Source organism: Colobus angolensis, unplaced genomic scaffold (assembly GCF_000951035.1).
Source record: "Colobus angolensis palliatus isolate OR3802 unplaced genomic scaffold, Cang.pa_1.0 Scaffold279, whole genome shotgun sequence".
Classification (NCBI taxonomy): domain Eukaryota; kingdom Metazoa; phylum Chordata; class Mammalia; order Primates; family Cercopithecidae; genus Colobus; species Colobus angolensis.
In genome coordinates this window covers 3,248,277-3,271,682 of record NW_012116032.1, presented here as the reverse complement: position 1 = coordinate 3,271,682, position 23,406 = coordinate 3,248,277, and the positions used below count along the sequence as shown (strand labels likewise).

General features: G+C 35.9%; 1 protein-coding gene across 1 annotated transcript in view; it reads right to left on the bottom strand.

Moving 5' to 3' along the window:
• UGT8 (UDP glycosyltransferase 8) overlaps positions 1-23,406 on the bottom strand; it is an 88,238-nt gene that overhangs the window by 5,857 nt on the left and 58,975 nt on the right. Inside the window, exons 3-5 of the mRNA XM_011948379.1 lie at positions 9,271-9,413; positions 7,694-7,770; positions 4,869-5,088 (exon numbers count right to left, since the gene is read on the bottom strand). Of these exons, the coding sequence (XP_011803769.1) occupies positions 4,869-5,088; positions 7,694-7,770; positions 9,271-9,413 (440 nt within the window). The remainder of the gene's footprint in view (positions 1-4,868; positions 5,089-7,693; positions 7,771-9,270; positions 9,414-23,406) is intronic.

Genomic DNA, 23,406 nt, shown 5'->3' with positions numbered 1-23,406 from the left:
TTGGCCACATAAGTGTCTTCTTTTGAGAAGTCTCTGTTCATATCCTTTGCCCATTTTTTGATGGGGTTGTCTTCTTCTTGTAAATATGTTTAAGTTCCTTGTAAATTCTGGATATTAGACCTTTGTCAGATGGGTACATTGCAAAAATTTTCTCCCATTCTGTAGGTTGCCTGTTCACCCTGATAACAGTTTCTTTTGCTGTACAGAAGCTTTAGTTTAATGAAATCCCATTTGTCAATTTGGGCTTTTGTTGCCATTGCTTTTGGTGTTTTAGTCATGAAGTCTTTGCCCATGCATATGTCCTGAAGGACGTATGTCCATGCATATGTCCATGCGTATGCTTAAGTTGTCTTCTAGGGTTTTTATGGTTTTGGGTTTTACATTTACGTCTTTAATCCATCTTGAGTTAATTTTTGTATAAGATGTAAGGAAGAGGACCAGTTTCAGTTTTCTGCATATGGCTAGCCAGTTTTCTCAGCATCATTTACTGAATAGGAGATCCTTTCCCCATTGCTTGTTTTTGGCAGGTTTGTAGAAGATTAGATGGTTGTAGATGTGTGGTGTAGTTTTTGAGGTCTCTGTTCTGCTCCATTGGTCTATATATCTGTTTCAGTACCAGTACCATGCTATTTTAGTTACTGCAACTTTGTAGTATAGTTTGAAGTCAGGTAGCGTAATAACTCCAGCTTTGTTTTTTGTTTTGTTTTGTTTTGTTTTGGGTTTTTTTTTGGTTGTTTTTGCTTAGGATTTTCTTGACTATATGGGGTCTTCTTTGATTCCATATGAAATTTAAAATAGTCTTTTCTAATTCTGTAAATAATGTAAATGGTAGTTTGATGGGAATAGTATTGAATCTATAAATTACTTTGGGCAGTGTAGCCATTTTCACAATATTCATTTTTCCTATTCGTGAGGATGGAATGTTTTCAATCTGTTTGTGTCCTCTCTTATTTCCTTGAGCAGTGGTTTGTAGTTCTCCTTGAAGAGGTCTTTCACATCCCTGGATAGCTGTATTCCTAAGTATTTTATTCTATTTGTAGTGATTGCTGAATGGGAGTTCACTCATGATTTGGCTCTCTGCTTGCCTATTGTTGGTGTAAAGGAATGCTTGTGATTTTTGCACAGGGATTTTGTATCCTAAGACTTTGCTGAAGTTCCTTTCAGTTCAATAAATTTTGGGGCTGAGACGATGGGATTTTCTAAATATACAATCATGTCATCTGCAAATAGAGACAATTTGACTTCCTCTCTTCCTATTTGAATCTTCCTTCTTTCTTTCTCTTGCCTGATTGCCCTGGCCAGAATTTCCAAGACTATGTTGAATAGGAGTGGTGACAGAGAGCATCTTTGTCTTGTGCTGGTTTCCAAAGGGAATGCTTCCAGCTTTTGTCCATTCAGTATGATGTTGGCTGTAGATCTGTCATAAATACCTCTTATCATTTTGAGATATGTTCCATCAATACCTAGTTTATTAAGAGTTTTTTTACATGAAGGGGTACTGAATTTTATCAAAGGCTTTTCTGTGTCTATTGAGATAATCATGTGGTTTTTTGTCTTTGGTTCTGGTTATGTGATAGATTACCTTTATAGATTTATATATGTTGAACCAGCCTTGCATCCCAGGGATGAAGCCAACTTGATCATAGTGGATAAGCTTTTTTTTTGAAGACGGAGTCTTGCTCTGTCGCCCAGGCTGGAGTGCAGTGGCGCAATCTCAGCTCACTGCAAGCTCTGCCTCCCAGGTTGACGCCATTCTCCTGCCTCAGCCTCTTGAGTACCTGGGACTACAGGTGCCCGCCACCACACCCAGTTAATTTTTTGTATTTTTAGTAGAGACAGGGGTTTCACCGTGTTAGCCAGGATGGTCGCGATCTCCTGACCTCATGATCAGCCCACCTCGTGCTGTTGGATTCAGTTTGCCAGGATTTTATTGAAAATTTTCACATTGATGTTCATCAGAGATATTGGCCTGAAGTTTTCTTTTTGTTGTTGTTGTTGTTGTTGTGTCTTTCTAGTTGTGGTATCAGGATAATGCTGGCTTCATAAAAGGAATCTTCTTTTACAGTATTAGTTACTTGGTTTAAACTAGAATATCTCGGACAGAGTATTAGTGAGGCAAACTAATATTTTCAATAATTATCACCTGTTAAATGTGGAATATTATCACATTTGAAACAAAGACAAATGACTTCGGTTTATATAATGACTTTTAGCAAAGGACATGCTACACAAATCACTGGCATTTTTACATTGACTAAGACATCTTTCTATGTACAAAATCCTTTCAGTTAAATATTTAAGGTTTTCAATTTACATATGATTAACTCATTATCTGGTATGCATACTTTTGGGAATGATATAAATTTATTCATGGCATAGAATAATGCTTAAATCAAGCACTTACATGTCTTCAATATTCTATAGCTGGAATTGCCATGTGACCTAAGATCGTAACCTGTTCTTGCTCTGATTCAGCTTGGTTCATGCCTCACAAAACACAGCTGGACTAACTACCTGTGAATAACCTAGATTTTTGCACTTTCCTTTTTATCCGACCCAATCTCAGCAGTTCTGCAACTGTTTCCCCATAATTCTACTTGGAGCTATATTTTACAAACTTTCCTGAAAGGCTGCATATATATACACACATACGTACACACATACATATGATACATATATGATGTATATGTGTGTGCATATATATATACACATGAAAGAACATCATGTTTTGAAAAGCACACCTTTAAAGAAAAACTATAGATAACAGAAGAAGGGATCTATTTAGGCAACCCTAGTTATGGAACACATTGCTTCCAATGGCAGAGCTGTATCCGACACTGGATCCTTTAAGAGTCCAGAGCATGAAGGTCACCTCTGAGCTCACATAAAGGCCGTATAACGAACTTCAGTTGAATTCGGCATTTTATATGCAAGCATAATCCTTTTACATGAAATAATTTTTCTTATTATTGGTTGTTCCTTAGAATGTGGCAGTGTCTCTCAAGCCAATGTTAAGCCATATCCCCGGGCATAAAAAGAAAAAGCTTGTACTCTTCTAATCTTTAATGCTATCGGAAATGCAAGATAAATTAAACATCATGTCTACAAATGAAGAAAATTGCTACTTTGTTTTAAAACTACATAGGCCAAATCTTCACCATTTGAGACTCATTTGTGAACTTAACTCAGGACCTATCAAGAATTTAAAAAGCAAAATAAAGATTCTGCTTCATCATTCACCTGTGTAAATAAATCTCCGTATTTCTTTAATACTCAGTGCTAGGGAAACCCAGCAACACCAGGCTTACCATGCAGTACAAAGAGCACTGTCTTGGTAATCAGACAGTCTTGGCTTCTAATTTCGACTATGATTGCTGTTGTAAGCCAAATTACTTAAGTTCTCTGAATATCAAGTGCCTTGCCTATACAATGTGGATAATAAAAACTGTGATATACAGCTGTCATAAATATGAAAATGAAATAAGCACATACATTTGACACAATGTAGATATCCAAAGATTATTCACATTGCAGTTTCTCCCTCAGTTTGGAAGATCCTGGTAGAATATTGTCTGGTGTCAACATGGCTGGTCAAATGACTGCTGTTTTTATTTTCTAAATTATAGAAAACATGCATAAAGCATTATCAAAGGAATCTAAAGGATATTTCCATAACTTCATAATTTATTGACAATTTATTGAAAATAATTGGCTACTGACAATAGACTGTGGTGTGTACATTCATCAGCTTTAATGTTAACTGAAACTGTGTCTGAAATTGGTGGGTTCTTGGTCTCGCTGACTTCAAGAAAGAATGGACCCTCGCTGTGCGTGTCAGTTCTTAAACATGGTGTGTCCGAAGTTTGTTCCTCTGGATGTTCAGATGTGTCCAGAGTTTCTTCCTTCTGGTGGATCTGTGGTCTCGCTGACTTCAGGAGTAAGCTGCAGACCTTCTCGCTGTTACAGCTCTTAAAGGCGGCACGTCTGGAGTTGTTCATTCCTTCTGGTGGGTTCGTGGTCTCCCTGGCCTCAGGAGTGAAACTGCAGACCTTTGCGGCGAGTGTTAAAAGTTCACAAAGGTGGCGCGTCCTGAGTTGTTCCTTCCTCTCGTCCAGAGCTGCTCCTCCCTCCCTGTGTGTTCGTGGTCTCGCTGGCTTCAGGAGGGAAGCTGCAGACCTTCCCGGTGAGTGTTACAGCTCATAAAGGTGGCGCGGACCCAAAGAGTGAGCAGCAGCAAGATTTAGTGTGAAGAGGTAAAGAACAGACCTTACACAGATAGCAAGGGGACCCAAGCCGGTTGTTGCAGTTGGCTTGGGCAGTCTGCTTTTATTCCCTTAGCTGATTCCACCCACATCCTGTTGATTGGTCGACTTTACAGAGAGCTGATTGGTCCGTTTCAACAGGGTGCTGACTGATGCATTTAAAAACCTTTAGCTAGACAGAGTGCTGACTGGTGCGTTTATGATCCTTTAGCTAGACAGGAAAGTTCTCCTAAGTCCCCACCTGACCCAGAAGCCCAGACGGCTTGACTTCTCACTGGCACTCGCTGCGGGACGTTGCGGGTACTCCGGCAGTGCAAAGGGAGCTCATCTGCGGATCAAGCCCAGCAGGCCTGGCTGGGCAGCCTGGGGTCCGCCCCGGGAGCGGCCATGTGCAGCCTGGGCTCCCGCGCGCGCCTCTCCCTCCACACCTCCCCGCGAGCAGAGGGAGTACGCTCCTGCCTTGGCCAGCCCCAGAGAGGAGCCCCCACAGCACAGCTGAGGGCTGAAGGGCTCCTAGAGTGCTTCAGCCAGAGCAGACACCGAGGCCCAAGAGGTGCCCAGAGCGAGTGAGGGCTGCTACCACGTTGTCACCTCTCAAAACCTTACCTGGGATTATTGATAACCTTCACCAGTGCTTCATACAGCTCTTTTTCAGTAACTGTCTTCCATTCTAGTAATATTCCCATTCCTTTTGCCTGTACTCTAGTCATAGTATCATAATGGTCTCCAAAGAGTGGAATTCCCACTACAGGCACACCATGATACATAGTTTCAAAAATACTGTTCAAGCCACCATGGCTCAGGAAGGCTTTAATCTTTGAATGCCCTGAAGAAAGATGAAAAGGAAAACAACTTACAACAGTATTACTCTACTGAAGAGATTTTCCCTGAAATGTATTAAAACTGACACCACAGTAAACATGCATTTCAGATAAAGGATGCCTAAAGCATAATTTCACTGATTCCTGTTCTACACCAATTAAAATATTTGTTATATACATAATTGTCAGATTTTGATACATCAATTAAAAGCCATTTTTAGGTAGTTGAAATGTACGTTACTATTTTTAACACAAACACTGCATTACTAACATATTTAAATGGCCAATAATTATTAGGAAGCCAATGAAAGCAAGAAATGCCAAATATCAGAGTGAAAAAATAGACATCTACTTTCTGGCTACTCAAATGTTTATCAACGTTAAAGTTAAAAACACTTTTTAAAATAAATATAAAGAAGGACTGGATTCCAGAAGTCAATGAAGAGTTTGTGTGTTTCTCCAAAAAGAAATGTTATAATCACTATTTACAACATCCAAGTTCTATCAGCATTAGTATTTCACAATTTTAGGGTTTAATTTTACATTTATGTGCTCACACATGTAGAGATAAACATTTATAATCATTTCTAAGACATGAGACATCACATAATATCTAGTTGTTATAGGAATAAAAGAAATAATTTGCCAAAATTAATGTGGAAGTTCAAAACTTAGATTTGTTCTCCTAGTAAATGGCCTACATTTCCATAAAAGAGATCAAAAGTTTGGCATAAGAGTTGTAAAAACAAAACAAAGCAAAACAAAAAACATTGTACCTAGGATATATGTTATTGGCCAGAAAGAAATTATACCTAGCTGAAATGTCGATCTTTTAAAATACACATGTGCCAGGTACAAAATTACTGTGTGTGGGAACCATGGTCTCAGTGGTGCTCCCGGAGCTCTTCCATCCTGAATTCCAGTGGAACTGGTTAGTCAGTGTCTATAGCCCTTACCCACAGGTGGCTTCTCTGACTCTTAGGTCCAACTAAAGGATCTGCCCTAGAAGTGGATTTCAATCTTTATTTTTAGCAAAAACCCCTCTCTTTGAACAAAACCAACCACCAAGCCTAACAGTAAAAAATAAAGCCGAGCTGCTGTGTAAAGAGGAAGAGCTGGCTACGAGGGGAGGGGAAAGACATTGATTTAGTTCCTACTTCTCATCCTGGAAGAATCTTTTGATCATAGTTAGAAGCTATTAGAGGACTTACAAGGATCATACCTATTGTTAAAAAAGATACTAATCTTGAAAATGTCAGAGAGCTGACATTGAGAAGCCTAGAGCAGCTATGGACTTGAGGAGGGTGCTCAGGCATGGACCTTGTAGTAGAGCCTCACGGTCAAAAAAAAAAAAAAAAAAGAAAAAGAAAAAGAAATAAAAAAATTAACAAACATAAAACCCACACACAATACAAGTTTAGATGTTCATACATAACAATGTCACTCTGTTGCACTGAGGTAGTTGATAGCCAGGTTATCTTATTTAAATTTCCTGCTTCTTTCCTATCGTCTAAGGAATCTAAGTCATAATAGTAAAGCCATTAAAGACTTAAAAATTAAAAAAATACAAGTATCAAGAAAAGTAAATTGCCTTGTATTCTTTTTTCTTCAGTTTTAGCATATATAGAATAGTATTATAATAAGCTAAATGAAAAGAAATTATATACATAAATAAAATTCTTTACTGGTTTTTAGTTATACAATTTAATTTGCTGCTTTTTAGGAGAATCACTATAGCTGTATTAAAATATAGTTTCAATGTCTTAAAAGTGTAAGTTAAAATCAAAGCCACTTTTACATAACATTAGGTGTATTATGGAAAAAATGGTGGTCAATACTGTCAAAATCAATCTCATTTTTACAATTTTTGTAATCAATAATATATTCAAGGATACTACGGCATTAACTTTTTCTAAAAATTTAATGAATAAAAATTTGCATTATTATTATCTGTGCTTATTGAACATAGAGTTAAATTATCTAGATTCAAACACACTTAAAAGACATGCATATAATAATCACTATTTTAATTTTGAGAATCAGAATCCCCAAGATTAAATAATACAAAGTTCTTCAAAACTACCCAGTGATTTAGGACTAAACAGAGCAGATAATCTAATTAAAGTTAAAATAAATTGACTGTTCCTCTCGTCTTCCGCTTCTTTTTGGGTTCAGACAAATGAATAACTTCTAATTTCTCTTGGTTCTCAGACTATCTGTAATAAATCTGTAACCCAAATCTACATTCTTATTGTTTTAACTGTTGTACTTTCACCTGATTATGCTAACTAGGCATAATCTTATTCACTACTAATTTATATAGTTTATTAAGTACATAATTTCCAGATAATTAAAATTGGAGACTGGTCTAAAAATTTTAATATAGATGCCCAAATGTTTACATTTTTCACACTCTTTTCCAATAAATAAAGACTTAAAATTTTGACCTCAAATTTAAGACTTGAAATACTGGATAAAAAATATAAAACTCTAACATTTACTACACACATACCGTATGAACCTCTCAAGCAAAAAAAAAAAAAAAAAAAAATCACATTTATGTAATTAAAACCTAAGAGCCAAGTAAGTAACCACAAATCATTTACTTACCAAGCAGGTCATTCTGTGGTAACCATTCTATGAGTTTAGTGTTGTTTCCTAGATTCTTTGGTTTGGGTCCTGAAAACCTAAAATGTACACCAGAAAATTAATCTTTTAAAAATCAAACCTTACTCATAGTATGTGCTCTCTGATTAAAGTATGAGATTTAAAATAAATGTTCGATGATCTTTTGTTGATATTCTTAAGAATGAAACCATGCTTTGGTAACAACAAATATTTGATTAAGTTTCTTTTAAAAAACTTTCACTGGATGGAGGAAAAACAAGAAATAATTTGCTTACATAGAGATCTATTTTCCATTGGCTCCTCACACCTATACACATACAGAGATAGAAAAAAAAAAAACCAAATAAACCTACACTAGAAGTCATTCCCCACAAAGAGTCAGAAGCTGGAACAAGAAGGGGCAGGGAGGGCTGCCACTGCTATGGCAGTCCATAGCCCTAATCCTTAACGCCCCAAGCCTGAGGGAAGGCACAAGTGTTGAAAGAAATCAGAAAGTTCTCTTCTTTAGCTTCACCAGAAATAAAAGTTTTGTGAGGCAAAGCACATAATTACAGTGTTTTCTGCCTGATATTTAAAAGATAAAACATAAATATGCTTAACAACTAAGAGGGTGACAAAAGAGTCTGAACGGAGTAGACATAAACTATCCTAAATGAAGCAGAAGTACTTTCTGGGGTTAAGCCTAACAGAGGAAACCCAATGGGACCGAAATCTGAAGGGAAAAGTCCTGAATAGTTAGAATAAAATAAATGTCATTGCATAGCTCAGCAGGGGGAGCTAATCCTTACTCATTTGTTATAAAGGGAAAATCTCTATTACTAAAAGCCTAACTGCAGTGGCTTAAGGGGCACTTTCTTCTACTCATGGTAGTAACTATGGGACCAATGTTGTATCCCTAGAGTTCAACAGTGGTAGTATGTGCTCAATAAATACATGCTAAATAAAGTGTTCATGTCTGAGTTTTCAACATTGGGTTGGAAATTCCAAAGACAGTCATGTGTTGGCAATGCCTTCCAAAAGAAGCTATGGTCAATCTATGGTTCTGTCTTAAACTGTGTTAAATGGTAAGTGTGTTTTTAAAGGCCAGGTTTGTTAAATAAAATAAATCAAAAATATATGTAAAGGAGACAAAGTGGGAGCCAAAAAGAGTCCATGGTATTTTAGGTATTTGTTAATCCATCATTTTCTTCCTCATTTCAAAACTGATTTGAAGAGTATATAAAAAGGCATGCAATTAAAACTTTTAAAATCATAATAAATAATAAAAGAGTAAATGAGGGTGGAACTCTGAGGGAAACATAAATATTCATCTGACACAAGGAAAAGTCATTCTGAATAATATCTTCTTTCTGTCCTATAGGTCAGAGGTTTCTTTATCCATCATAGAGCCTTATGAATTAATTCCTAAATTTCAATACGCTAAGAAACAAAATGAAAGTCAAGGGCATCTTGCTAATCTTGCCAGGGAAACAATGTGCTGTGCTTTACTGGGACCTGTGGGCTAAACAAAGAGATAACGAATGTCAATAACAAAGAAACAATCTACATTATTACCTTACCTCCAAATCACTTTTTGAGGCAATCTCCCCAGAGCTCCTGCCAGTTTGTTAGCAATGTCTTCTGAGAGATACTTGACACCAGCTCCAAAAGACACCAAGACAAAGCCATGTTCATTAGCACCATTTACCCATCTTTGGAGATCCTGTAAATCAAAACATGGCAGTAAGTTTTACGAAGACCAATCTAGTTTGTAATTGGTGTTATTAACAGCCCAGTTAAAAAAAGAAACTTTTAAAGTAATTTTCTTAAACAATTAGAAAGTAAAGGATATATTTTCTTCTAAATAACTGCTTTTGTTTACAATATTTCATCTGATAATGCTAACCGAAATGAGGACATATAAACTACAACAAAAATAACTTAAAAAATAAGTAGCTAAAGGTTTAAAATCTCAGAAAAAGGGCAAAAATTGGAAATGATACATGGTCAGAAAACAATCTGTATGCAGACACAAGCAAAAGATGTGGATTAAACATATGAAAAATCAATCATACTGGCAAAAATTTGTTAATGCATCGTTTACAAATTTTTGCCAGTATGACTGATTTGCATTGAAAATCAAATCAGTTCATTTTAAGAAATACCACCCTTACTTCATTTTATTGTATAGGCACAAGCTTGTTTTTCATGATGTCATCCCTTTGAATAAATCCTTGCCAAAGACACCCAGCTTCAGTTTCCCATAGGAAAACTAATAGAGCCAGGGCACATTGAGGAACACATTAATTCCATTGTAAGAATGATACACTTGCTGTCCATTGATGAGTCCTATGCCATAATGAAGTCACGAAAGCAGAAGCCTGACCCATTCTGTGTTCATAATGTGCAGAGTGAGCTGCCACAGTTATATATCATAGACCCTGCAGGTCTCTCACTCAGGAAGAATGAGTTATTGCCATGGTTGTGTCAGCCATGCTTCTGTATTTCGCACTTTGTAGCATAACCTTATTTGTAGCTAAGGAGTACTGCACAATAAGAAGTATCATCACGGCCAGGCGCGGTGGCTCACGCGTGTAATCCCAGCACTTTGGGAGGCAAAGGCAGGCGCATCACGAGGTCAGGAGATGGAGACAATCCTGGCTAACACGGTGAAACCCCATCTCTACTAAAAATAAAAAAATAAAAAAATAAAAAATAGCTGGGCGTGGTGGCAGGCACCTGTAGTCCCAGCTACTCAGGAGGCTAAGGCAGGAGAACCAGGGAGGTGGAGCTTGCAGTGAGCCAAGATTGTGCCACTGCACTCCAGCCTGGGTGACAGAGTGAGATTCTGTCTCAAAAAAAGCATCGTCACAATGGCATCACTGCACAGCTTAATTAATTATTTAATGGAACATTAAGCCTAAGTTTTCCTTCCTTTCCCTCTTCTATTTATTTTATCACCTAAAGAAATTTATATTCTCTATTGTACTCAGCAAGTGACTGATCACATTTTATGTCCCCAAAAAATTAGTGAATAGTGTCACTGCATGACCGAGAGTGATGACAGAAAGGAGGTACATCCTTCTAGCTACTGAATGAGTAAAATAGTCTACAATTATTTGGTAGGGAAGAAAATCTTACCAAAACATCGTATTTTCCAGGAAGCTCTATTTATAAATACAGATAATCCTTGACTTATGATTTTTCAACTTTATGATGCTGTGAAAGCTATCCTCCTTCAGTAGAGACTGTACTGCAAATTTTGAATTTTGATCTTTTCCAAGGCTGGTCATACGCCTGAACAGTGACAGTGAGCTGTAGCACTTAGTAATGCAATCATGAGGGTGAGTGGCCAACACACAACTGTGTACTGTCTTGGCAGATGATTTTGTCCAAGTGTAGGCTAATGGAAGTGTTCTGAGCACGTTTAACATAGGCTAGGCTATGACGTCGGTATGTTTGGTGTATTAAACACATTTTGACTTAAAATATTTTCAACTTATGATATCCGGACAGAACCCCACTGTAAGTCAAAGAACATATGTATATAAAAGAAATACAGACTATATCAATTTTGAATTAAAACTTTTATATTCTGTTACATTTACCGAGAATATGTAAGATGCTGAAAATTTAAGTGTTATCCAAAGATTGAAAGTAATAAACAAGAGCAGAATGATTTAATATTTTATATACAGTCCTAAGTTAGATGTACTTAAAATCAATATAAATCAATATAAATCAAAATAAAATCAATATAAAACAGTAAAATCATATGAATACATATGGTGTACGTAAGTACCAAATATAAGCCTTTACTGATATGTAAAAGAGTACGAAAATTTATGTTCATCATGTTTCCTTCAGGAAAAAAAACTCAGTACTTTTAGAAGATAATATTCCACTTGGCTTAGAAGGAAGAGTGGGAACCAAGGTGACATGCAAATTCCTATTTCCTGAGTTGGAGGAAAAAGGCCAGAACAGAGACAGTGAGCAAGTGGATGCCTTACTGTCCCTCGATGTAACCCCTCCCCATGATTTCTAATCTTCAGCCTAAATTCACAGAACATTTGGTGTGATGAATGCTTTATGAGAACATTGAAGGGGTTGGGTTTTGGATTCAGTTGACAAGCAGGTGATTCTGGAGTCATGAACAGATGCAAGAGCCAGACGTGGAAGCGATTTTAAATTTGCTGCTCACGGCAAAACTTTGAAATTGGAACTTCATGGAAAAGTATACTGATATCTTCTGGTGGATTGGGAGGCCCTCAGGATATCTTAGCCATATATAAAAATACAGGCTTTTTTGGAACTTAAGACCCAGTTACAAAAGGCAAATTTATTTAATAACAGCTCTTAGAAAACAAACTTCATGGTAAATGTGTTCAACACACACACACACACACACACACACACACACACACACAAATCTTAACTCCAGAAATGTAACATTTTTAGAAGTAAAAGCACTTCTGTTCCTGGTCAAATAACTTCTGCTCCTGGTCAAATACCAAATTTTAAAACTGGACTAAAGAATTCTTTTATAACAGCAACAAAATCCATAAAGACCTAAGAATAAATCTAACAGAAATATACCAAATATACATGAAGAAAACATGAAAAATTTACTAAAGGACAAAGAAGGAAGGAAACCTGAATAAATGGGGACAATGGAACATGATGACAGAGACAATCAGCTATCGATTGAAGAAAAAAATACGAGATTCTATCCCTCCTCTAGTAGCAGTCAAAGAGGGATTGTAAGTTAAATTGATTTATAATTTTAAAAAGACATTTTAAAAATCAACAAAATAATTAATAGACTGACAGAAATATTTACAATACACATAATAAAGGCCTAATACTAAAATAAAATAGGGGGAATAAAACCACAAACACCAGAAAACCAGAAAGCACCCAATTCACAGAAGAAAACTAAATGCTATAAACATTAAAAGAACCTTTGTTTCACATGACTAATCAGAGAAACAAATTCAAATTGTTTTCATATTGTCTATATAGTGCTCTGTTGATATGTAATATTTCATTAATATTTAATTCATTTTAAAGAATAGAACCTAGAATTTACCCTTTAAGTATTATTGTTTTGTAATTTTCTTGTAACTGTTTTTGTTTGTTTGCTGGAAGCATAAATGTCTTTTCTTAAATCACCTCTGGGTTTACTGTTATTAGCAAGCCTTTTCCACTTCAAGATTATCTTTTAAATGGTTCATATTTTCTTTTCATAATTTTAAAGTATAATTTCTTTAATGTTTTAATCTTTTAAACAATGAGTATTTATTTTGAAGGAAAGAATAACAATGACATCCATCTTTATTTTTAACCAAATTGTTAGCCAGTCTTCTCAACATTAGTTATTTAATATCTCATCATCTCAATTATTTGAAATGCCACCCTCACAGTCTGTTTCTGAATTCTATTCTGTTCCAATGATCTATCCATCTCTGTGCCAGTGCCAAGAATTTTATTTTACAGTTTTATATTTGGAATGTTAGATTTTATTACTTTTCATTTTTGGGGATTCTGTTAGTTACTCTTATACTTAGTATATTTTTTAAGGACTCATCTTTTTTGGTAACTCATCAATGGTCATTTACTACCAGTACTACTACTTCTTAAGTAAGTTATGAATATTTGTGTATAAGGTACAGAATAAGCCTTCCATTTCACTCAATACAGGAATTTAGAAATTGCATTGTCCTTTACAGTAGGCCAGCACTGCATGCACATTTCTCCACTAGATGGCAGGACAGGAAAGGAGCGATGTCTGGGCTTAACCTGCTTACGCGTCCAAACCCGACTACCTATATGGGTATAGGGGAACCTACACCAAGGGGAAGAAGTGACATTTTCAAATTGAAAAGCAAATGATCACAATAAGGGGCCAAATACTGAACCGGAAATCAGCAACATTCATAGGCGCTCTCCTTGCTACATTAGAATGAATAATTCCATTCCTATGCAACTTGAGTAACAGATGTCTACCTATACTTAGCTATAAAGTCTATGTTTTTGAAAAGACAACCTCACAATAAAAATAATCATTTTATCTTCTTGTAGGATTAAGTCATCTGTTTGAAGTCTTTTATGGGAAAAGTTAGCATAATAAGGAAATATGGATTAATATACATTCTATTTCCCATAATCAGATGCTATATGTTAAGTATTTGCATTTGTTTTAATGATCATGATCTGGATAGACACTGATTTGTTTCTAGTATTGCCAGATTTCTTATCCTAGAGTAATTATATACCAAATGCCTTGACTGGACCACAGGAAGAATGAAGCAGTGAGGGGTGTTTTGTCCTCCCATGTCCCTCCATGTGGTGCTGTCCAGCATAAGCCGGTAAAACAGCCTAGCTCTGTGAGGCTGGAGACCGGGCAGAATAGAAGCTAAGCAATGTACCAGAGTGAGACTCGGGGTGCAACTACTCCCAAAGTATAAAATTTTCATTATTTTCAGGTAATGTTTTGATATTAGGGACATCAAAGAATGGAAGATGGTGAAAAAATATTCAAAGAAGTGGAAAGCAAGATCTTGAAACTTTTAGAGAAGACAATCATTGGGTAATGCCTTCTTAAAAATATACTCTGTAATCCCAGCACTTTAGGAGGCCGAGACAGGCGGATCACGAGGTCAGGAGATCAAGACCATCCTGGCTAACATGGTGAAACCCCGTCTCTACTAAAAAATACAAAAAACTAGCCAGGCGAGGTGGCGGGTGCCTGTAGTCCCAGCTACTCGGGAGGCTGAGGCAGGAGAATGGCGTAAACCTGGGAGGCGGAGCTTGCAGTGAACTGAGATCCGGCCACTGCACTCCAGCCTGGGCAACAGAACCAGACTCTGCCTCAAAAAAAAAAAAAAAAAAAAATATATATATATATATATACACACACACACACACACACACACACACACACACACACACATACACTCATCCCCCTATCCAAAAATAAACAAAAAATTTTTACTCATTGTGGTCAATGTAAAATACATCCCAATGCAAGAAAATCATAAGTAGCTTCTTAAAAATGAGCTTCAGAAACAATGCAAGAATAATTACAAGTTTAACGGTGCAAGCCCACCTCCATCCTTGCCATCCTGGATTATGAGGACATCAGAGTCTTTTAGACCTCTAGAGAGGATAACAGGTCTGAGGTGTGGGGACACACCAGGCTGTCATGTTTGCACTCCAGATCTCTCCTGATACCAGCCTGCAACCCAAACCCACTCCTTTCTCTCCCCTAAGAATGGGAGCCTTGAGAAGGGGCCAGCACAGTGGAGAAACCTATAACACTGCATCCTTTGTTTGCCCCATCCATTCTGAGGAAAAGAATGCCTGGACTGTGAGAGAATCCTACACAGAGATGATAATGGGAGATGAGGGGGGTGGGTGTTGGAGTTCCTTTTCTTATTCCCAACACCAACATCAATAGGCCTCTTTTCCCATTTAATGTTTCTGATATAAAGAATGCTCTGCTTTAGTCAGGTGGGTTGCAAAGAATTTCATTCTGCAAAATTTAGTAGGTAAAATGATAGTGAACATTTTGATATAAAACGCTTTTTAAAACAATCTTGGGATATCAAATATGATCTCTGACTACTGCTAATATAGGTAACCAAGACTTATTAAACGAAACAAAACAAAAAGCACTTACAATATAAAGGTCACCATTCAAAATAAAAATGCACCAATCATTGTTTTCCCTGATTTGTTTGGCAGGAGGCTTGTTTCAAACCCGAATTCCACAATTTGCTGTATGATCTTAATTATGCCACCTATTCTCTCTGAGGGCCAGCTTCCTCATCTCTAAAAATACTTATGATACTTTACAAGGACACTGCAGAGATTAAATGAGATTAAATATATAAAAGTGCTTTGTCAACTAAAAATTATGCTGTCCTTTTCCCTGGCCATGATAGCTGATAAGTAAGACACAGATTATGGACTGAAATGATAAACACATTGAGAAAAGGAAAAAAAAGTTCATTCTGCAACAAGATATTTTCTCTCAATTATATTTGTTCACTATGTTTTAGATTTTTCAGAATAAAGCTGTTTAAAATACATAAATGAGTAGTACAAAAAGTGTTTACATGTAGCATCAAATCTAGTTTTCAGTTTTTCAGAAAACTCAAATGATTTCCCAGATCATCTAGAAGTGTATAAACTACAATTATCCTACAAAAGCAATAGAGATCAATGTCAAGGCAATGATTCTATTTTTTAAATCTCAAAAGATGCCTTTAACATAGTGAAAGTTCAGGAGAATGAAATAAGCAACCAGAAGGGTGTATTCATTTCCACTGAGATTCTACAGTATCGGTTTTTCTTCATTGCGAGCTTGATTAATTTTGCCAGTACAGTTACAATTAAAATAAGTAAGCAAAATTTGAAACCCTGAGTTGACTTTGAAAAGCTAAATTTTCAAGGTTCTTAAGACCTTCAAGGAGCTGAACACAAGCAGCAGGGACATCCTGAGGATATGATGATGGCAAGGCACTGAGGAGATATGGAAAGTAACCATGAGATAGAAAAAAAAAGACAGAAATAATAAACGGAGGTGAAACTCTCACGAGAAAAAAAAATCACTACAGAAATGACATCTAAATCTTTCTTATGTTACAAAAGAAAACTGATGAATGGACTCGGAAACCCACCTAATTTGCTGGGTCACTATTTGATAAATGATTATTTGATAGCCATGACCAGCTGCTATGTGCCATATCTGACACTTGGGACATATCAAAACATAAATAAACAAAATGTTCTGTCTTCAGAGAGTTTATATTTTTTAAAGAGGCCATACCTACAGTAAGTAGATATGGGAAAATGAAGAGCAGATAAAGTATTGAAACCTGGCCTCAGACTCATCAGATACCAATATTTTATCTACTCTTCATTCCCCCAAATGCAGCCTGCCATTGGGTACCTGAAACTTCCCCAGCACATCAAAATTATTTACCAAGATCGAAACAAAGTATCTCCTCTATTGTTCTCCCCTGTGAGACCTGTTCTTTCAACAGGGCACCTACCACTCTTCTTGTAGCATGTGAGTTTATGCACAAGACTTTTGTTCTCCTAGGTGTGAGATGCAGTGGGTGCTCAATACTTATTTCTTTTAATAAATCAAGAAAGCTAACAGTAATCTAAATCTTTGAAAGGATAAACAACAAGTACACTGCTTTATTTTGCTGTTCAGTTAATTGGATACATAACACTGTCTTTTCCCTAGAACTTAAAACAAACTATTGAGCACTTTAAAGAAATGTCTCCTTTTAAAAATCAAGCTTAGCTACTAAATTATGTGACCTACATAAACAAAAGAAAGGTAGTCTTGCTAGCTAATCTGTCTGCCTTCATTCTTTTCAGAGAAAAAAAAAAGCAAAAAGAAAACACCCAACATTTTTTTCATGATAATCAGTATTACGCCATAAAGACACAGAGATTGATGAGAAATATTTATATAGCTTCCAATTCTGATTACCAAGACAAAATTAGTAATGTGACAGTGAAGAAGTCTTGTATGTAACGCCTTAATCAAATGATCAAAGTGGATATCATCAATAATGAAGCAAATCAAAATCATGTACCAGCTAATCAGATGCAATATGCAGAATATAGCATCCCTTCTGTGATATTCCTGTAAGGATGCATAACCTGAATCCAATTATGAGGAACATATGATAAACCCAAATTGAGGGACATTCTATACAACAGGCCAATATCCTTCAACAACATCACAATAATGAGAATCAAAGAAACACTGAATAAATGTTCAAGAAGAAGGAGCCTAAAGACACATAGCAAATAAAGGCAACAGATAATTCTGAACTGGATCCTTTCCTTATTAAGTACATTATTAGGGGATCTTACAAAATTTCAATGAGGTGCAAGACTTAGATGGTAGTAATATATCATTGTTCATTTCCTTATTTTGATGGTTTGTGTTGCGATTATGTAGAAAAATGTCCTCAAGTGCACAAAATGTATATCAATGTTTTGGAGGGTGACAGGGTATCACACAGAAATCTTATTGTCAGATATTTCTGTTGAAAAAGAACTTTGAACTGAGTTTGCAAATTTCCTGTATACTTAATATTGTTTTAAAAATAATGTATTGGGGGATTGTTATATTACAAAAGAAAAATTAAATAAAAAGAATACGGCTTTCCATTTAACAATTCCACATGAGAAACATGGTCTACTATCAACAAGCATTACCATCAAGTAACAAATGCCATCACCTAGAATAAGCCCCTGGAACCAATAGCCTTTGTTTCAAAACAACTTATGTGGACTTCCTTTTGTCTCTAAAAGCTTCCCCTTACTTCAGACCCCTCAGATGCATCCATGGTCTGCAACAGCATGCATATCCAGCATTGCAGACCCTTGCTATTCCCAAATAAACTGTTTTAGAGAAAAAACACACAAAACAAACAAAAACAAATATCCCAGGATTCTGGATGATGCAAACTAAATAAATAAAAGTTTCTTGTGGAAAAGTCTAGATAATAGATTAATTTTTATTTTTAAATTTAAACTTCCCTCCATCAATTTCAGTATCTGAATAACATAATGAGCTGCAAGTTACTTAAAACAAGCAAACAAAAAAACTAGATACCGGGAATTGGTAAGCAGTCTATTTGGTAAAAACAATGTAGGGAAATATAAATTATTAGTCATACTTGAAAATTATAAAACCATAGAAAAAGACATAGGAATTATATTATGTGGCAGACTGTATGTTCCCATGAACAGCTAAAGTAGTATTTCCAGTCCCACATGTGCTTTCAGAACGTCCCCATCAAGAGGTGCTATGTCCACACTGTATAAACTTGGGCAGGTAAGCCTTGGTTGACTCATGACTTCTCTGTTCAATTGATTACAGAAGAAATAATCCTATGTGACTTCTTAGGTTAGCTCATAACAAAAGATACACTTGACACCTACTTCTCTCTCTTGCAACACTCTCCCTTCCTTTCCAACCACCATGCTATATCAGTAAAGAAAGCAACATGAAGACAAAAGTAGGTGTTATAGTTAATAGCTCAACTAAGGTCTCAGCCAACAGCTAATCTTAACTGCCAAACATGAGACTGAACAAGCCTGAGGATGATTCCAGCCTCTAGCTCTCAAGAGTTCTAGCTGATTCCCCAGACAGTATAGAGCACAGAAAAGTAGTTCCTGCTATTCTGTCTGAATTCCTCACCTGTAGGTATAATAGATGGTTGCTTAAACGTCACCAGGGTAGATTTTACAGCTCTAGGGACTGAAATGTCTCAATGCATCTTCATTTGGTTTCTTTCTCAAGAGTCATAAATGGATGTGAAAAACAGCACTAAGAGATCCACATGAGGTCCCTAACATTTTTTTTTTCTCATAAAGATCAGGGAGAATAGAACATAACTGAATACCTACTTTGTGACTTTAAACCCATTAAGTTATCTCTTCTACGAAAATATGAGAGAGAATAAAGTTGAGGCCCAATAATAGCAAATAACCTACTTCTAATCCACTAACCTACGGTCCTCAACAACACTTCAACAAAGAAAATGTAATACCTATTGAGTATATTTCCAAAATAGTTCTGGTAGCTATATTCCCTTTTGAAGTCCACTGATATTACCAACAAAGACAGAGAGCAGTGCAGATCTTGTTTAACCTGCATGCATATTCATTTAATCAATAATTCAATATCAGTTAACAGACTTTTACTGGTCACCTTCTATGTGCCAGGCACCAGGTGCCAGGAATATAAGAGAGCAAGATATGGTTTTCTCCTCAGAAGTTCATAGTCCATTTCAGATTCATGAGCTTTATTAACAGCACATTAATACTGCCTCTGCCCTATTTCCTAACTAAAGACTGGGGAAATAAAGAGTCTGAAAATAAATAATAAACTTTCCAAAAATGCACTTACATTAAATCTCTGTAAATTATAGTCCAGTTTTATCTTGATTTCAGAGTTGAATTTCTAAAGGAACAGTTTAGTGATAGGCAATTAAAGGTTGCACACCAACATTTCCAAACCAATTAGAAATACATTTATAATCAGTTAAATTATGTCAAAAATTCATTGGCAACTAAAGAATCCATTCTTAACGAAAATTTCTCTTTTTCTAAAGTAATACTGATAGTTAGCATTTCTAGATTATACATCTGTATAGAGAAACAGTAAGTGCAGGACTTGGCTAAAACAGGTCAAGTTCACATACTTTCCAGGGTAAAAACACTCAAGTAGATCCTTCTAGGTCAATGGCAATATCAAAGTACACTTGAGTCAGCTTCACTCAAATGCCTAATGTAGTATGTATAAAGCTAGGCAAAGATCACAATATGCAGTGAGGTCATATCCTATGACTACGACCTCATGGATATATCCATTAGCTCCAGTGTTTCTATCTTATGAACATGAACGGCATACATGTTCAAGGAAAGAGAAGTCTTTTAACTTTTATGGGGTGACTATATAGACTAGAAAACTAGGAACTGATCACCCCTTCTCCTCCATCTCACTCCCCACGTTTCATAATCTATTTCTACAACTATTCAGGAAGTAAACTCATTTGCAACAAAGTCAATGATCCAGAAGGGTAGGGGCAATGGTGCATTAATCCTGGGATGAGTGACTTGGTCATCTCAGGGAAAGCTTTTGTGCCTTGGGCAGAAACATGCAGAGCCATGATACAGTGACTGCTAGACTGTGTACTCTTCCATGTACTACCTCATATAAAACCAATTTAAAAATAAATCTTATTCTTTGCCTGCATAAACAATAAGATCAGAATAAGATAAAAATCCTAATTGGACCCAGCAAAGGCTCCAACGTTAGAATAAACATCAGTTATCAAACAAAGCTATTTGGGGTTGCTATGACCCTCAGCCTCCCCTAAAGCAGCTGACCTGCCAAGAGCACTCTTTCACCTCATCATATTCTATAGAGCCAATTCTGTGGAACTAAAATTTGGATTTATGTGCTCTTCTAATCCTTCAATGCCATGACTTCTTTCCATTAATACAATTTATCACTATGCTCACAGAGAAGTCTGTAATAGAAGTATATCTTCGAATAAGCAGCACAAAATGTACTTTCTCACCAGTTTCTTTTTATCTTAACTCCTAGGCCCTCTCATAAAAGTTCACTTCCCAATGCCAACCAGTTTAGTTTAAAAGTCCTATTAAAATACTCTCCATTCAATGCTCAAGTTCTCTACACTAGTTACTTAAAAAAAAATACCCATGAGAAAAATCTTGAAATTTTCATTGGTCCAACTACCAGCTGACATCCAAGGTCCTTCTGTTTCTTACTTCCTACTCTGACCAACACTACACTGTTCTACATTCCCTTAGCTTATCCCATCCTTGACCACTCTGATGACTTTGTTCACTCTGAATCCCTTTGTTAGAAGTACTTCCATGTACTGAAATTCAACAAGTCCTTCAAGCTCAGCTCAAATGCTACCTTCAACAGAGCCTTCCAGGTCAATTGAAATGCCACTTACTATATCAATTCATGTCTAATTATGCCAAATTTAAGAATTTATCTTATTTGACAGTACTTTACAGCTTCTTTGGTTTTGTTCATATTTGCACATGTGATAAAATTATTTGTATACATATGTCATCTTTTTTTGCAGATTATAAATTCCTTTAATTTCAAGGCATCCAAATAGTGTATTGCCCATAATTTGTGTACACTCAATAGTCTTATATTTAATAGCTTATATTTAATTTTCATTGTTTGCTAAATCAAATCCATAAGAAATTCATTATGAGTTTATTCAATAATTCATTTGTAAATCTTTTCAGAAATCTATGCACATTTTCCCAAAATGTTATTGCTATACATGATAATTTAGGATAAAGTTACACTTCAGTATTTCAGGTATATTTTGGATTGATGATTACTTCAAAAGACATTTGGAAGATACCTTAAGGTCCTGAGTACCACAAATTAATGTACTTCTAATCCTGGGTGTCAGAGAATGACAGACTCTCTGCATATGCTTAACAGTGAGCATGTTAAACAGCGTATGAATCTAAGATATGTTTGTAACAGAGAGGGCAGGAGGAAAACCCATATCAGCGTATTTCAGCAAGATGGCAGAAGTGGTGTATATAAGGAAAACTAGTTTGTTCTTGCTTTTAATCTTGAAATTGTCTTAAATTTCACATAAAATTAAAATGAGACGTGAGACTTCTATATTTGTAAAAGAGAAACATGTCTAAAGAAAAAAGCCTAAGTAATAATTCCTAGAAAAGAACACTTGAAGTACTTGAAGTATTCCCAGTTATGGAAAAATGGAAAGAGCCAATCATAATTTGTCAAGTCTTTTCAAGCCAAACTCTTTGCATATTTTCTTGGTGTAGTTTATTTTACTATGTAACTTCACAGGAAACTTGGTAAGAGACACTACTCACTAAAATGAAAATTGAAAAAAATGGGGAAGTAATTTTTCCCTGCTAAATTAACAGCTACAACAAAAACTTATGCTGGCAAAGATCTCAAATATCTTGTCAAGTTCTAAAAACTCGAGTCTAAGATTAGGCAATTGGAGAACACAAGTACAGAAGGAATGCTAAGTAAAGTAGAGATCAGATCTTTCCAGGATCAATCAAGTAAGGAGTTTTTGAAAAGGCGAGTTTCAGATAGGGAAGTCTATATTAGAGACAGGAAATGGTAGGATGAAAGAGGACGTTTTGGTCAAAGGAAATGACATGTTCTATGAAAAAAAAAAAAGGTGTTGCAGGATAGAAAAAAAAAAAAACTTGCATATCTGCAGAAGCAAAACCTTTGTATGAAAAAGCAAGAAAGGAATATATCAGTGAAAGAGGAGGTGGAAAGGTTTTTGTTTGTTTGTTTTTTTGTTTTTGTTTTCTTTTGTTGTTGTTGTTTTTAAACAAACCCTGAATTTATGAGTTCATTCTGGATTCCTGTAACCTGAAGACTGATTCTAACAAACTGAATATGCCACAAAATAGATAAAAAACCAATGACCAAAAGTCAGAAACATCCCCAGGAAAACAATTCTTTCTAAGGAATGGGAAATCATAGTCATAATATTGAACTAAGTATCTCATAAAATATAAGAATACATATATTACACTTTAAATAAAAATTGACAAATTAACTTTAATATATTTGTTAGTTGTAGTAATAGACTGCTTCAAAAGATATGAGGCTTTAAAAAATAGCTCACACCCACTTATGGCTAGTGTTCCATTATTGGAATGCTAAGCATGTGGGAGGTATTTATGTCCTACTGCTCAAGTCATCACCAAGGTCTGATTTTCCACTCATGCAAAAATTCCAAAAATTGCAACCTCCGGCATAAATGGGCTAAATAGATACAAATGTGGAAAAATTCTTTAACAACTGCTATTTGCAAAACGTTCCAGGAGGATAACATGCAGATAAGATGCTAGGAAAAGATCTCCAAGCTGGAGCCACCGCAAAAGATTTAGCACCTGAGGAGAGGAGAATCAATGATCTTAAAACACTTCAAGTCCTCAGGGCAACTGCAGAATCGCCATGTGAGCTCAGGTTGGGTAAAACCTCTGCATACCAATGAAAGTGATTAAAAAACCCACTGATCCAGAGCAGAACTGAAGGAGATAGAAACACAAAAAACCCTCCAAAAAATCAATGAATCCAGGAGTTGGTTTTTTGAAAAGATCAACAAAATTGA